This window comes from Rhipicephalus sanguineus, chromosome 11 (genome assembly GCF_013339695.2).
Source record: "Rhipicephalus sanguineus isolate Rsan-2018 chromosome 11, BIME_Rsan_1.4, whole genome shotgun sequence".
Lineage (NCBI taxonomy): Eukaryota > Metazoa > Arthropoda > Arachnida > Ixodida > Ixodidae > Rhipicephalus > Rhipicephalus sanguineus.
The window spans coordinates 127,689,688-127,703,451 of record NC_051186.1 but is presented as its reverse complement, the minus strand read 5'-3'; the positions used below and the strand labels follow the sequence as shown (position 1 = coordinate 127,703,451).

The 13,764-nt window shown below is 48.3% G+C and overlaps 1 protein-coding gene across 1 annotated transcript in view; it reads right to left on the bottom strand.

The window, feature by feature from the left end:
* LOC119374283 (protein farnesyltransferase subunit beta) overlaps window positions 1-6,714 on the bottom strand; it is a 42,738-nt gene extending 36,024 nt beyond the window's left edge. The window contains exons 1-5 of the mRNA XM_037644361.2: window positions 6,528-6,714; window positions 6,198-6,265; window positions 5,109-5,184; window positions 3,310-3,401; window positions 1,957-2,006 (exon numbers count right to left, since the gene is read on the bottom strand). Coding sequence (XP_037500289.1) covers window positions 1,957-2,006; window positions 3,310-3,401; window positions 5,109-5,184; window positions 6,198-6,265; window positions 6,528-6,638 — 397 coding nt within the window. The 5' untranslated portion in view covers window positions 6,639-6,714. The remainder of the gene's footprint in view (window positions 1-1,956; window positions 2,007-3,309; window positions 3,402-5,108; window positions 5,185-6,197; window positions 6,266-6,527) is intronic.
* Window positions 6,715-13,764: the final 7,050 nt, after the last annotated feature.

Sequence of the window (13,764 nt, the reverse complement as noted above, 5' to 3'; positions counted from 1 at the left end):
TTCGCTGCATGTGGTCATAGAGGCGACGTAGGTCTGTTACCTCCTGCCCGCTTCGTACAGTTGGGAGGTCCAGCAACTGCGTAAGATGCTCCTGGATGAGCACATCTGTGCGTCCGAAACGCTCCTTCAAAAGCTCGATGACCGTATTATAGTTGGCTGCGGTCGCTTGTATACCGGCCACTGCCGCTGCTGCCCTCCCAGAAAGCGCCGACTGCAAATACAAAAACTTCTCTCCGTCGGAAAGAGCGTCGTTGTCGTGTATGGCTTGCTAGTACTGCTCCCAGAAGGGCTGCCACTCCGTGGCGGCGCCGCTAAACCGCTGCAGCTCGAGTTTCGGCAACTTCACCTTTGAACCGTTGGCTCTCAGGTTCCCGTTGCGAGGGGCCCGTGACGCCTCCGCTGCGGTGATGGCGTTCGCTCGTTGCGCTCCGGCTTGTTGGCTGAGCCTTGCGACGTAGGTTATTATTCTGTCGTTGTACGCGATTGTACGTGCGTAGTTCTCCTCGGCTTCTTCGTCCGGCACAAGCGGCTCGACAGCAGCGTCCACCTCGTTCAGCTGTGTTAGGAGGGCGCCGAGTCTTGCTGACAGCACGTTCAGTGTCGTTTCGTCTGCTTGTGCTTCTAGCGATGAATCTGCTTCGGATATCAACTTCGTCGCTTGGGTTCTCAGAGCGCTTCGTTTTTTCTTAAGTCGTTCCATCGTACGTACCTCCGTCGTTGCGTTGCTTTCAGCACCACGATTGACCTCGGAGGTAAGTAGAGTCTTTCTTCGCCGCTGGCTTTAGGTTTCAGTTTCACAGGGCGTGGCTTGTGGCGTCGTTAGGCCTCGTTGTTAGAACCGTGAAGTCCAAGGCGGTTGCACCTCCAAGGATTGTTGAGTTAACGGTAAAGTCCGTCGGAATGCCGACGCATGATGGCCTCTTTGCAATGCTGAAATGTTGGTCGCTTCAGCTCCCGGGTTTCGGCACCAAAATAAAGAAACTATTGGGAGACAAAAGATACGCCACACGCCATCGTTGTTCGTTTACGAAAGACTGATGTTTATTACGATGAGAATGCGAGTGGTAAGAGTTCCGATTTCATGGTTGCCAGAGGACCATAGAAAACAAGCTGGTGTTAGGAGATTTTACAGTCCCAACTTTGGCCCAAGAATCCATTAATGATTGGCTTCACTTCTGAAAACTTGTTCACACTGATCAGTTGCCGCTACCGCAGCACATGCAGTTGAAATGCTGCCGTGAACGGGCGCCCGAAGATTTTTTGGACGATGAAGCACTCATGACGATGAAGCACGAGATTGCTGTTGTCAGATGAGCCGTAAACACCATAACATCACTGCGAGAGAGCCTGAAGCCAGGTCATGTGGAAGAGCTTGTCTTTCTGGATGACAATTTGTAGCCTTTTGGCAGCAGTCTCTCACCGTATAATGTGCTCGAGGACATGAGCAGATTTCAGTTCGTTGTTCTTTCTTTCAATTTTCAATAACGTCTTTTGCATTTGATATTCGATATTTTCGGCCACTATTCGGCACTGTTCAATTCGAATTTGATTCGAGCTAAAATTTCACTATTCGCACACCCCTACTTTCAAGTGCAGCAAGTTTCACCTGAATCTGTTTGGAATTCTGATGATGCAGTAGACTCTCAATAAACGAAAATCTCTTAAATAAAATTGCTGCTTAAATGGAACAACTGCCTCTAACATGATTGGTTTTGTGCTTGAATTCTGCACCCCTTTTCATCTCTCAGTAAACGAAACTCCTGTTAAATGAAACATATTTTCCTGGTCCCTTCAGCTTTCGTTTAACAAGAGTCTACTGTATATAAGTACACCTTACATGTTTATATGTCAAGAGAGCAGTGATAACCTTCACCTAAATGCCGTCTGCAAGTGACGCATACCACTCTTAAAGTGAGAGGAAGTGTATCAACTAGAGGTAATAATGTTAAAGCTTACCACTAAAGCCTCCTTCAGGATGCTGACACTTTCCCAAGAAGTCGGCAATGCTGAAATGTCATAAAACAAAAGGAAAATGTTAAGTCAGACGAAATTTAACATCGCATTTAAACTATAGATTAAGAATGATGGCAGCTAATGTGAAGTACAGCTTGAGCCCCGTGTGGACAGATAAAGTTTTTCCCAAAGGCTAGCAGTAAGTTTGCAATGAACCCTGAGGCACCGACACAGAAGTACGACACAAAAGCACACAAGAGTACAGTAACCGAAACTCCGGAAATGTATAGCAACGCCAATGGTAAGAAAACTCTCGTACAGCCGTCAGCACGCTTAACACGAACGCACCGCAGCGTGGCCTCGACTTGTTTGACTGACGCCAGCCACGAAGCGCTAGGTGCTGTTGTCGAGATACTACCTTGGTATGCTTGGATAGTATGTCGGCATGTATTGGTAACACCTCAGCAACAGAACCCAAAGATATGCGGCGCTAGCATCAATCAAACCGTTTTAGGACACGCTGCGGAGTGTTCGTGTTAAGCGTGCTGACTGCTGTACATTTCGGTGCCGAACGGTTGGTAGTGTGGTGAAAGTTGCGGCATTCAGGCTGTTACCCATCTAAATCCCACATTCCATCGTAAAAAAAAAGGAATGTGTACAAAGCATTCACAATTTTCCTTATTTTCACCAAATTACAGCACAGTATATCTCGATTTGAACATCATGCCCCGTGTGCGACTTACCTCTTACATTCATGCGAAACATAATTGTTTGTGTGACATCTGTTCTAAATAAAGGGCTTCCCTGCAACACATGTTGTGACTTCGGCATAAAGACCTGAACAGGTGACAGCAAGAAGACTCAATAGCTTTGCAGTGCGGCCAAGTCATTCCAAGCACTGTACCACACCATGACAAACTGCAAATGAGTTCTGCGGAATCCCGCAAAGTGGAGAAAGGGTTAAGAAAAAGGAAACTGACAACCACCCGTTTGTAGCAAGAAGACACAAGGAAATCCGTACGGATTCCTTAGATAGACAGCTTCTTAGTTGCCAAAAAATTCATCCTGGTCCAAGGATCCAACCCGGGACCAATGCTTTTCCGGGGCGGTTGCTCCACCAACTGAGCTAACCATGAAGCTAATTGAATTAAAGGTTAGCTCAAGTGGTAGGGCGACCGCCCCGGAAAGGCATTGGTCCCGGGTTCGATCCCCAGACCAGGACAAATTTTTTGGCAACTCAGAAGCGTTCATCTGAGAAATCCATACAGATTTCCATGTGGCTTTGTGCTACAAACGGGTGGTCATCAATTTCCCTTTCTTAACCATGACAAACTACATGTGAGAAAACCTTCTTACCTTGTCTTCATTTCTGAGTAAAGGGTGATCTCTAGGAGCTCTAGGCTGTGCAAGATCCAGTAGCACAACCAGGGGCGGCTGGCATCAAGGTCCTGGAAAGAAACCCAGCTCTCTCGTCAGTTCTCAGGTTGTCATCGTCACCATCAACCTGACTACACCCACTGCAGGGCAAAGGCCTCTCCCATGTATCGCCAATCAACCCAGTCTTCTGCAATTCTCAGATGCTGGCGCATAATTCGCAGAGCAGCAAGAGACATCACAAAGCTCCAACGTCTCGCACAAATCAACGGTATCAGAGTACAGCATGTCACGTTAGCAGCAAGGCAGCTTAACTCATGCCATGGGAGACCAGCGCTGGATAGGTGGCGCGCCGAAAAATGCGCCTGGCAGGAAGTCGCGGCATAAGTCCACCGCTCGATCAGACGACATTTGTTGCAGCTCGCATATGTTTCGGCTGTGCGCGTCGTTTCGCTTCGGTTCAAGCTTCTGTGAGAGAGAAAATAAAACATTAACAAGCTTCTGCAAATACTCATTCAGCTAGCGCCATCAAGCGAAAGAATACTGAAGAAAATTTGCAAAGCTTTATATATTTTTCGCAGTGTGCCGCGGCGAGCGCGCCTGCGTAAACCCGCGTGCGTGGTTCCCGGGTTTGCGGTCCCATGCTTGTTTAAGTTGTCGGCAGCTATGGCGCCAGTTGTGCTCCGCTATGGTTTTAGTAAAATAACATGGCCTGAGGACCACTTCCGCAGAAAGGCACTTGAAAACGGGGCGAAGCTGTGCAAGGCGAAATACGTGTACGATGTAAAAGAGACGGTGTCGTGCCGTGACAGCGATCCTCAAGTTGCAGCGAAATGCCACTCGCAAGTACACCAAGCCAGCTACGATGTCACACTTCAGGTAAGCGAGCATATGATGCTAGCTCGGTTATTACTGTGTGTTCTTGTCTTGTTTCTTTACGGCGCGTGTAGTTGTGTAAAACAAGCGTGACGCTGTACGCAGTAAATCGCACAATTGGTTTAATCGTACAGCGAGTTGACTTCCGTGCATGATCGCAGCGTTGGCACTACATGTTTTCATTTCGAACGAAAACTTGTGTACGTTTACTTAATGCAGTTTTTATGTCTTCGCCTCTAGCTGTCGTCTCAGCGCCTGATAAGTGGGGCCACCTGTTCATGCAAGGGCGGCAGCGACGGCGCCTGCAAGCACGTCGCAGCGGTAGCACTCAAGCTCAATAACCTAGCCGACGCGACGTCGTCAACTGACGTGCCTCAAGTGCTCCCATAGCTGGCCGTCTTCACTGTTGTATAAAACAATGAAACACGCGAAATTCGCTTTAGACCCAGCTCGACGCCGCCAGAGAGGACCGAACTTTCCCCGCTCGCCTGACAGCTTGTATCCAACGTTGTCTCCGTTCTTGCTCGTATGGTTTCGCAGGAAAGACGTAGAAAGATATATCACCTCTCATTCCTACATAGTTATGACACTTATATACCCTGCAGTACCGTCGGCCTCCTTTTTTTTTGTCCGGCGTTCAGTGCTCGCACCGCCTTCACTAGTAGCCATCCTTGTGCGTGTCGTCCGCGGGAGCGGCTGAGAAGTGCGTGCTTTGACCGCCAGGGCGGCACGGAAACTCCAGCGCTGGATCCCTATACCACTTAGTTTTTATATTAATGCCAACATTTGGTGTTTCATGTGCCAACACGACAATTTGACTGCAAGACATAGAGCAGTGGCCAACTAGAATGTCTAAGAACACCGCTTAGACAACAGAGCAAGACAAAAAGAGGCAAGTCACTCGCCTGGTAGGCTTTAGGCAAGTGGCTCAGTCCTTTCATGAGGTAGGCGACGTGCCGTTCTCTCTGAAGACGGGGGCATCTGAGAAAAATCGAGCGATAAAAATGAGGCCAAAGTGACGTTCACTTGTGACAAACAATGCTGCTGGAGACTTATTAACGCGAAGGTTTGGGCTAGTTGGTACTCCACGGCACAAGACATTAACAGTGGGGTAAAATATAAACAAACGAAAATATATGTGCTTGTCTGTGTCCACTCACTTCATCATTCTTTTATATTTTTCCACGCTGTTAGTGTCTTGTGCGGGAGACTACAACGCAAAAGTGTGTGATGCAAGGCACAGACTGACAGAGTGGTACAGAACGCTGCCAGCTTGGCAGCACCCATAATAAGGACACAGACAATAAAATTTGACAGCATGTAATCCGTTACACCAATTACATCATGACAACCTCTCGGTTTAGTATCGCTCAACGAGTAGAAATTTCTAGAGGAAGCAGGGCCTTTAGCGCACCTGTATGACCTAAGGTCGACAAAAAAATTTGGAGCTGACTCGCACTCACTCAAGAAATATATATTGTGCTGAGGGCTCACTCGGACTCAGACTCACCAAAACTTTCCTCAGCCGGACTCACCCGGACTCACGGTTCGATCTGAGTCTGAGTGAGTCGACTCATGAGTGAGTTTGCCGACCTATGTGTATGACACACCCGTATGTGGTGACCGACTTGTGTGTATCGGTTCGACAAGTAGCAGAAATCATCGAAATTATAACTTGCAAATATACCGCCAGCGAGCTTATGACGTTCATCTATTAATGCTAACGTGACGCTAACTCTATTAACGTAATAGTGATGAAATCGGCATAACGTCATTTTCCTTCCCATCACGAATCGTTAACCATTAAGACCCTACTGGTTTTAGGAGATGCTGATAGAGCTACGAAATTTAATATTGTTTAGCAAATGTTCTTTCCATGTTTCACGCTAGCAACGCAATAAAAAACGCGGCTGTCGCACAGCCGGTATAATCCAAAAACAGAACAACGGATCTATGATCTAGTTCTATTCATAGAAACAGTGGCGATGCCTTACCCTTCTTCTAGCCTGACCGCGGCTTGAGAGGTCTTGAAGAAGGCGTCGACAGAGTCCTCCACTTTTTTCTGCAAGTGAAGCACAACTACGTGATCAGCGTCACTTTATTGTCCAGTCATGTAGACTATATTCTAACAACACGAGATGGTATACACTGCCTCCGACTGGACTAAGCAAGTGTCAACAAAGCATTGACACGTCATCGTACTTCACAGAGTCAATGATCGCAACGGGTTCGGCCACGGCAGTGTGCCGATAGGTGAAGGCGATCAAAACAATGATCTACGCCCTTACATAACTAAGTCGCGTCACGGTTAGGTCAGATCGTACCTGCTCCTCGGATGACGCCGTCGGGTAATCGTCGTCATCGTAGCGCTGACTGTCGATGGAAGGACTGCAGCATCGCGTCGGCAACAATTTACAACCGTTACTCTCGGCCATGGCAGCTGTACAACTCGCGTACCGGCAGATTCAGAAGCGCAACACGAAATCGACGCTGTCAGCTGCCATTTTCGACTTCAGCGTGGATTTGGATTCGAACTTGACTGGATTTCAGAACACTTTTGGTTGCCAGATGAGTCAGTACCGGTATGGCCACAATCAGAGCTTCAGACATCTCTTTTTCGTTTTGGTCTTGCCTGTCTTTGTTGTACCGATGCATTAGGTAAGGTTGGACATACAAAGAGCTTAAAACACGATTCGCAGCAACTAATAAGAAAGTGAACCAAAGAAAGAGAGCAAACAAAAGTAGCTTGCGGTGGTGCGAAGACGAAGGTTTGGTAACGAAGGTTCTAATGCGGTACAACGATCTTTATTTGGATCCCGTACAGCAGTTGAACATGTACTACCTTCAGCAACAAAGATTACACCTGCCCGAAAATCTTTTAGGGGCGAAGCTCCTTATGCTGTGGGTCTGTCCATCCTCCGTTTGTTTGTAGTAGTCACCTCTAGTTCGTGAGAAGCGCGCGTTCTGGTATGCAGAAGAAGAAGACGACGTTGACGAGTGAGACTCCCGCGCGTGTTCGCCTGTGTGGCGTTCTTTCTTCTTTACTACGTCTCGTGTTTTCAACGACGCCCGAAGACAACAGTTCAGAAGTAACGCGCCATGAGGCTCCCTCTTGGCGCGCTTTCTCTTTCGCTTGGAGTCGCCGGATGGAAGACAAGGCTACAGAGACCCACCCACGAGATAACCGTTAACTTTGCAGTGGTCGAACGTCTTGGCAAAATATTGCCGTTCTCTTATGTTTTCTTTACTTGTTGTTGCCTTCTGTAGTTTCCCGCCTACCATGTAAGCCTAGCTGGTTTTATGTCAAGCTTGTAGACGATGTGGAACTGGACCCCATATACTTACTGCGGTGGACGTTCTCTGTCTTACCGAGACGTGGAACGCCAAAAGACCGTATCTCAAAGGATACGTTCCAGTCGTTTGCATCGATGATGCAGATCGTCCTGCAGGTGGTGTGGCCGTATACGTCAAACAAACAGAAATGGCACAAGATCTGAAACTACTACCAACGACACAGAGCCACAATGGTGAATATGCTGCCATCGATTTTGATAGATGCATCATCATGACCATGTACCTTGCACCCAATTTGTCGAGTGGGAATATCAAGACATTCATTGACACGGCATTGTGTAATTATGACAAGTACAAGAATATACCATTTGTGTCAGTTGGTGACCTGAATGTCGATATTACCGACAAGAACAATGAGTGGTTAATACAACATATGGCAGCCAAATATGCTCTCACGTGCACGTCCTTTGATCACATGAAACCAACGACCATCCGAGGGACGTGTATAGACCTGGTATTTTCAAATTTTCAATTGCAACCCGGACAGGAACCGCTATCCCTTCATTTCATAGATCATAAAGCCGTGATAATCAAGGGACAACGCAAGCCAAGCATCATCTAATTAAGAAAAATAAATGTTTGATGTTTGTAATATACACACAGTGTTTCTCACTATTGTAATGATGATTGATGGGGAGTTACACAGAATATTCACGGTTTACCGATGATTCCCTCCGGAGCTTCGCCCCACTCATCATCCTTCACCACGTGGATATGCTGTGATTTTTTTGTTGTTGTTGTTCGTGTTTATCCTGACGCTCCTGACGCAACCGCAGTGCTCCCTCTGTGCCGTGGAAGCCAAAAGAACATGACATCAAAAAGGGAGCGAAAAATAAATGCATAAAACGTTTTCACAGGACAGAAAAGACACCTCCATTCTGAGCTGGAGCACGGGATTACAGAGGCTGACGTCATTGCCTCGGCAGTGCATTTTTGTGCGCTCACGACAATTTACTACAGCCCAGAGGGGATTATGGCGGCGCCCAGAGAGCCTTCTGTAAAAAGGGTATAAACTGCCCTAAGTTACATTACACTTGAGTCGAAGCCTGTTCTTGCTTGTGTGATACGTAAAACACTTTGTTTTCACTCCATGGCATATGCCACAGAGGAGACAATTCTTTTTTTATTTTATTTTTCTTGTGCGTTCGCAATTCTCCTGACTAGATGCGTTAGCTGCGATAGCGTGCGCTGTAGTCGAGGGAGTGTGGCCGCCCCGGACCCATCTTTGTGGATGTGGAGCCCCAGCACGCGTAAAGTTTCCACTTTTGGGATGGGCTGTCCGTTTAGGGTGACGCTGGGATCGGGTTCATTGTAGGCGGCTGGCCGTCCTCTCGTTCTAGACTTCAGGATGAGATGTTCCGACTTTTCGGGAGCGCATCGGAGGCCGCTTTTTTGTAAATACCTCTCGACGGTATCTATGGCTTCTTGTAGGCGCATTTCTTGCGTTCCGGTATTTGAGGCCCTTGTCCATAACGTGATGTCGTCTGCATAAAAAGCATGTCGTAGGTCTGGTATAGCGTCGAGGAGGCTGGGTAGTTTGATCAAGGCAACGTTGAAGAGCAACGGCGAAATGACCGAACCCTGCGGAGTACCTCTGCTCGGTAGTCGGAAAGTGTCACTGCGGAGGTTGTATATGCCCACTGTGGCCGTGCGACAAGACACGCTACGTGTGATGCAAGCTCTCCTCAGCAGTCGAATAACCTATGGCACTCCCTATCTCGCGCTGAAGAATGCAGAGGTGGAGAAGCTCAACATCCTAATACGTAAGGCCACCAAAATCGCTTTGGGGCTCCCATTCACGGCTTCCACTACGAAACTTCTCAAGATGGGCGTGCACAACACCTGGCAGGAACTAGCCGAAGCGCACAAGGCTAGTCAACTAGAACGGCTAAAGCTATCGCCTACTGGAAGATCAGTGCTTCAACGGCTGAACTACGGCGAAACTTTTGTAGCCGACACAGCCACGGACCGAAAAGAAAGAATTCCGCCAAACATGCGCGAATCTCTCTGCATTGCACGAATCCCGCGCAACATGCACCCTACGCATCACAAGCAAAGAAGACAGGCCCGAGTGAATGTTCTACGGCGAAATCACAGCCATGATCCGGACGCCAGATATACAGACGCGGCCAAATATCACGACAGAAACGCCTACGCTTTGAGCGTCGTAGATTCTCGGGGCGTAGAGCTCGCATCTGCCACAATTCACGCCCGAAACCCAGAAACTGCAGAAGAGGCGGCAATCGCATTGGCAACCACCACGTGCTTGGATGCAGCTGTCGTCTTCACAGATTCGCAAGCAGCAATACGAAACTACACCAAAGGTCGTGTGTCTGTACAAGCACTGAAGATATTGAAGCGCCGAAGCACTCCGATGCCGTACACCTGTGTGACATGGGTTCCTGGGCACGAGGGGCTGGAGGGGAACGAGGCGGCACACGCCGCAGCCCGCGATCACGTCTACCGGGCTATCCCCTCCCACTCTCCAGACGCCGGGACTGCGTCCGCGGAGGCTGAGCCCGTACCCATCACATACTCTGCAATACTGCAACATCAAAGGCTAGAACGCAGAGAGTACCCCCCACCACATTCAAAGCTCAACAAAGAGGACAGCACCATACTCAGAAGACTGCAGAGCAACACTTACACCCACGGTATACTGATGCACAGAGTGTACCCAACGTTGCATGACTACCTCTGCCCAATTTGCGGCGTACCTGACACCTTGGCCCACATGATCCTCGCGTGCCCGTGCAGCATACAGACAGATGCAACGCCTTCGCCGAATGCCAGTAACGCCGCTCAAGAAAACGAGGACCTTCTCGAAACGTGGGAGGCCAAGCTCGCCTCAGAGGACCTGGACCAACAACAACGTCTCGTCGCCAGGGCCAAAGAGGCAGCGAAGGCCAGAGGGTTCCTGGAATGAGGAGACCTCCCACCTAGGGTAGACGCGGGACTAGCACCGCGACACCGTTTCGTACAATAAACGTTTATTCCTCCTCCTCCTCCTTGTGCGTTCACTTGACGTTGTTCAACTTCAGGGCACTGACGACGTACCACATGTGCAGGGACGTAGCCAGGATTTTGTTTCATGGGGTGGAGGGGCAGGGTGCAGTTGGAGGTACTATCTGTGATTTCGTTGTGTGTGTGTGTGTGTGTGTGTGTGTGTGTGTGTGTGTGTGTGTGTGTGTGTGTGTGTGTGTGTGTGTGTGTGTGTGTGTGTGTGTGTGTACATACAAAGAAGAACGGTTAGGCGACCTGGTACTTCACAGCAAAGGGAAGGAGCGGCGTGGATGCAAGCCGCTGTTCGAACTAAACTCTGTTTTATTCCGTCACAGGCTACAATTAACTCGTGAAACAACATGAGGCTTGCATCATCCAGAGAGAACGCCCTATGTGCGTAAGCAAACCGCCTGTACTGAAGTCTACAGGTGTACAGCCTGAACTCACCAAAATAATATTCACTCGGACTCACTCAGACTCACGGCTCTATCTGAGTCTGAGTCAGTCTGAGTGTGTCGACTCATGAGTCCGTTAGCGTATAATTGGCTTTTTCGACAATGGTGTCAATGCTCTTTAACACCAATATCTTGCATAATTCGTGCTTTACTTGGCGCCTTTTGATCTCGTACCTTCAAATATGAGTTATCAGTGGTTGTAATCCAGTAAGGATATTTTTTTAAATTGAAAGATGTGCCTCACACGAGATATTTTCATCAAGAACTTCCTTCGAAAGAGTTTGCGGAGGGGGGGTTCAACCTTCTCCCCCCTCTCCATAACTCATGCCCTTATTAATAAATATTGAACGGGCGTATGAACGCTAGTGCTTTGAAGTATACCCGAGCGTGCGCCTATGGCCGAGCGCCGCTGCTTCATTACACTCGGCCACACTGCGAGCATGCTCTAAGCCAAAAGAGAGCAACGGGGGTATAGGGGTTCCTCCTTTGAGGGAGTAAATGCATTGCCACTCCCATCACTCTCCGAAAAGGAGCAACGGCAAGGGGATGAACCGTTGCTCTCCTTTCAGTTGCTCCTTGAGGGATGAACGGTTAGTCCGGCCATTTGCTCCTTGAGGACAAACTGTTACTCCTTCCTGATGCTCCTCAAGGGAGCAAAAGTGCTCCTTCCCGTTACTAAGTTTCTACATGGGTAAAAAAATCGTTTTTTATTTACTTCTAGAGCATATTGAGGTTTATACATACATTTGTTTGGATGTACAAACGACATACAGACATCTCATTCAGAAATAAATTTCAGAAAATTTGCAACAAACACACAGGATTCGAACTCGCGACCACTTAAGCGCCATGCGCGGTAGTTCGGTCCCGGTAGTTTGACAAAGTCAAACCAGCGGGACCGATTGCGATAGCTGCCCTCCCGCCAAAATCAGCCAGTGACAAGGTAGAGATGACGGGGGGGGGGGGGGGGGAAGCAGGGGGGGGAAGCAGCGGCGTTAGTTCGCTGTCAGTCTTTCTGCGCATCGCGATATAAGTGTGTGTTGCGTGATCTCTGCTGCAACCATGGGGTCGGTGCTTTTGCTGCTTTGTAGTGGAGACTGCCATTCAGCATAAAACCGCAACCGTAAAGTCTATCACCTGTGTACTTCTCTCAACCGCTTGTTTGTTGTGAAGTACGCACGGAGTCTCGCGAAGCTTCGCATTTTATTGTCACATTCTCAAGCTATATATTTATGCCAAATGTTATACGCAAACACGTCATTTAACTTGCGACGACAGCAGCTTCAGGTGCTGGCGATCAATGCAACCATGCCTTTTATTAGGAGCTTTTAGCTTGTATTAGGGGCTTTTAGCTTTACGTTACCGTGTTACGAGTTGCTGAAAGGAATCTGCGCAAGCGCGGGCCTTTACGGAACGTGGACTACTCGCCGGATTGGCTTTACGTTTACGGCTCTATCTCGCAAATCCACCGTCGTTCACGGCTACTCGCGATACCTGCTTTGCCGACGCTCCAGCCGCCGAGTAAAAATAAGCCGAAGTGCGAGCGCCAATTGCGATCGCACTTGTTTCAGCGGCTAAAGTCACTGTGTGACCTAGAACTAGAAATAGAATACCGAAGCCGTAAGAACGTGAGAAGCCTTGACATAAATACCCCGACAGGCTTAGAGTGCCTCGATGTCCTCCTCCCCCACCGCTCCATAGGGAGTGGAGACAACCGCGTCGTCTGCTACGGCGTCCGCCATTTTCACGCCGGCTCCGATCTAGGGGCGCATTGACGGCGCGCGTGTGAGCTGTTTGCAGGCTGTACGGAGGCTTTGCGTAGACTATAATACTCCGGAAATGCATTAATGTGTTATCATGGTTTAATAAATCTTATTTTTGATAGTTTACTGTCTAACAGCACTATGAAATTCGCCGCTTCACACGATGATATGCTACTGCCTGAAACCACCTTTAAACGCCCTGTGACCGCTTGTTGGCGTGATAGTTTATTTATTTTAAAACACAAACGGCGTCGTTTAACACCGGTTGATCTTGCTCTGCGGGTGTAAAATAACGCGTCGCTTAGGCTTTAGTGTAAAGCAATGGGTAATTGCGGTTCGAATCACCATATTACTTGGCATTTCCGCTCTTCAGGAAGATTTGCTCAGCGAAGCTGTGCTGGTTCAAAACAGTCATTATGCAGCAATGATGATGAAGTTACTTGAGGAAATGTCTACAGTAAAGGTAACCAATTAATAAATGACCAATGAATACGTGATTGCTGTCAGTATTTTGATCCAATTGCGTATCTGTGTTATCTATTATCATTTATTTGTCACACGTATTTGGTAGAACTCCTGAGGCAAAAGATAACAAGCTAGCAAAATGACAATAATAAATTTCAACACGTAAAATAGCCATATCCCTCTCCGGCTCTACTTGACAAGCGAAGAAAAAAAAGACAACATACATCACAAAGAGAAACGAAAATGTCTCAGTTGTGCCTAATACACCAACACACGATTTCAATGTTCACTGCAGGCTCACTCCTACACATGTCTTGCTTGCATGCCTATTAGCTCCCTTCGCCGGAGGCGAAGGGAGCTAATAGGCATGCAAGCAGCCTCGGGCCTCGCGGACGTGCACGCGCAGCCTCAGGCCTCGCGGAGTTTGAAATTAGCAGCTTTTCCACAGCTTCTTCGTGTCGCTGACAGCATCCTGCCAACTTCAGCCGCGGAACCTTGTTTAGGTATGCAGTCACAACCTT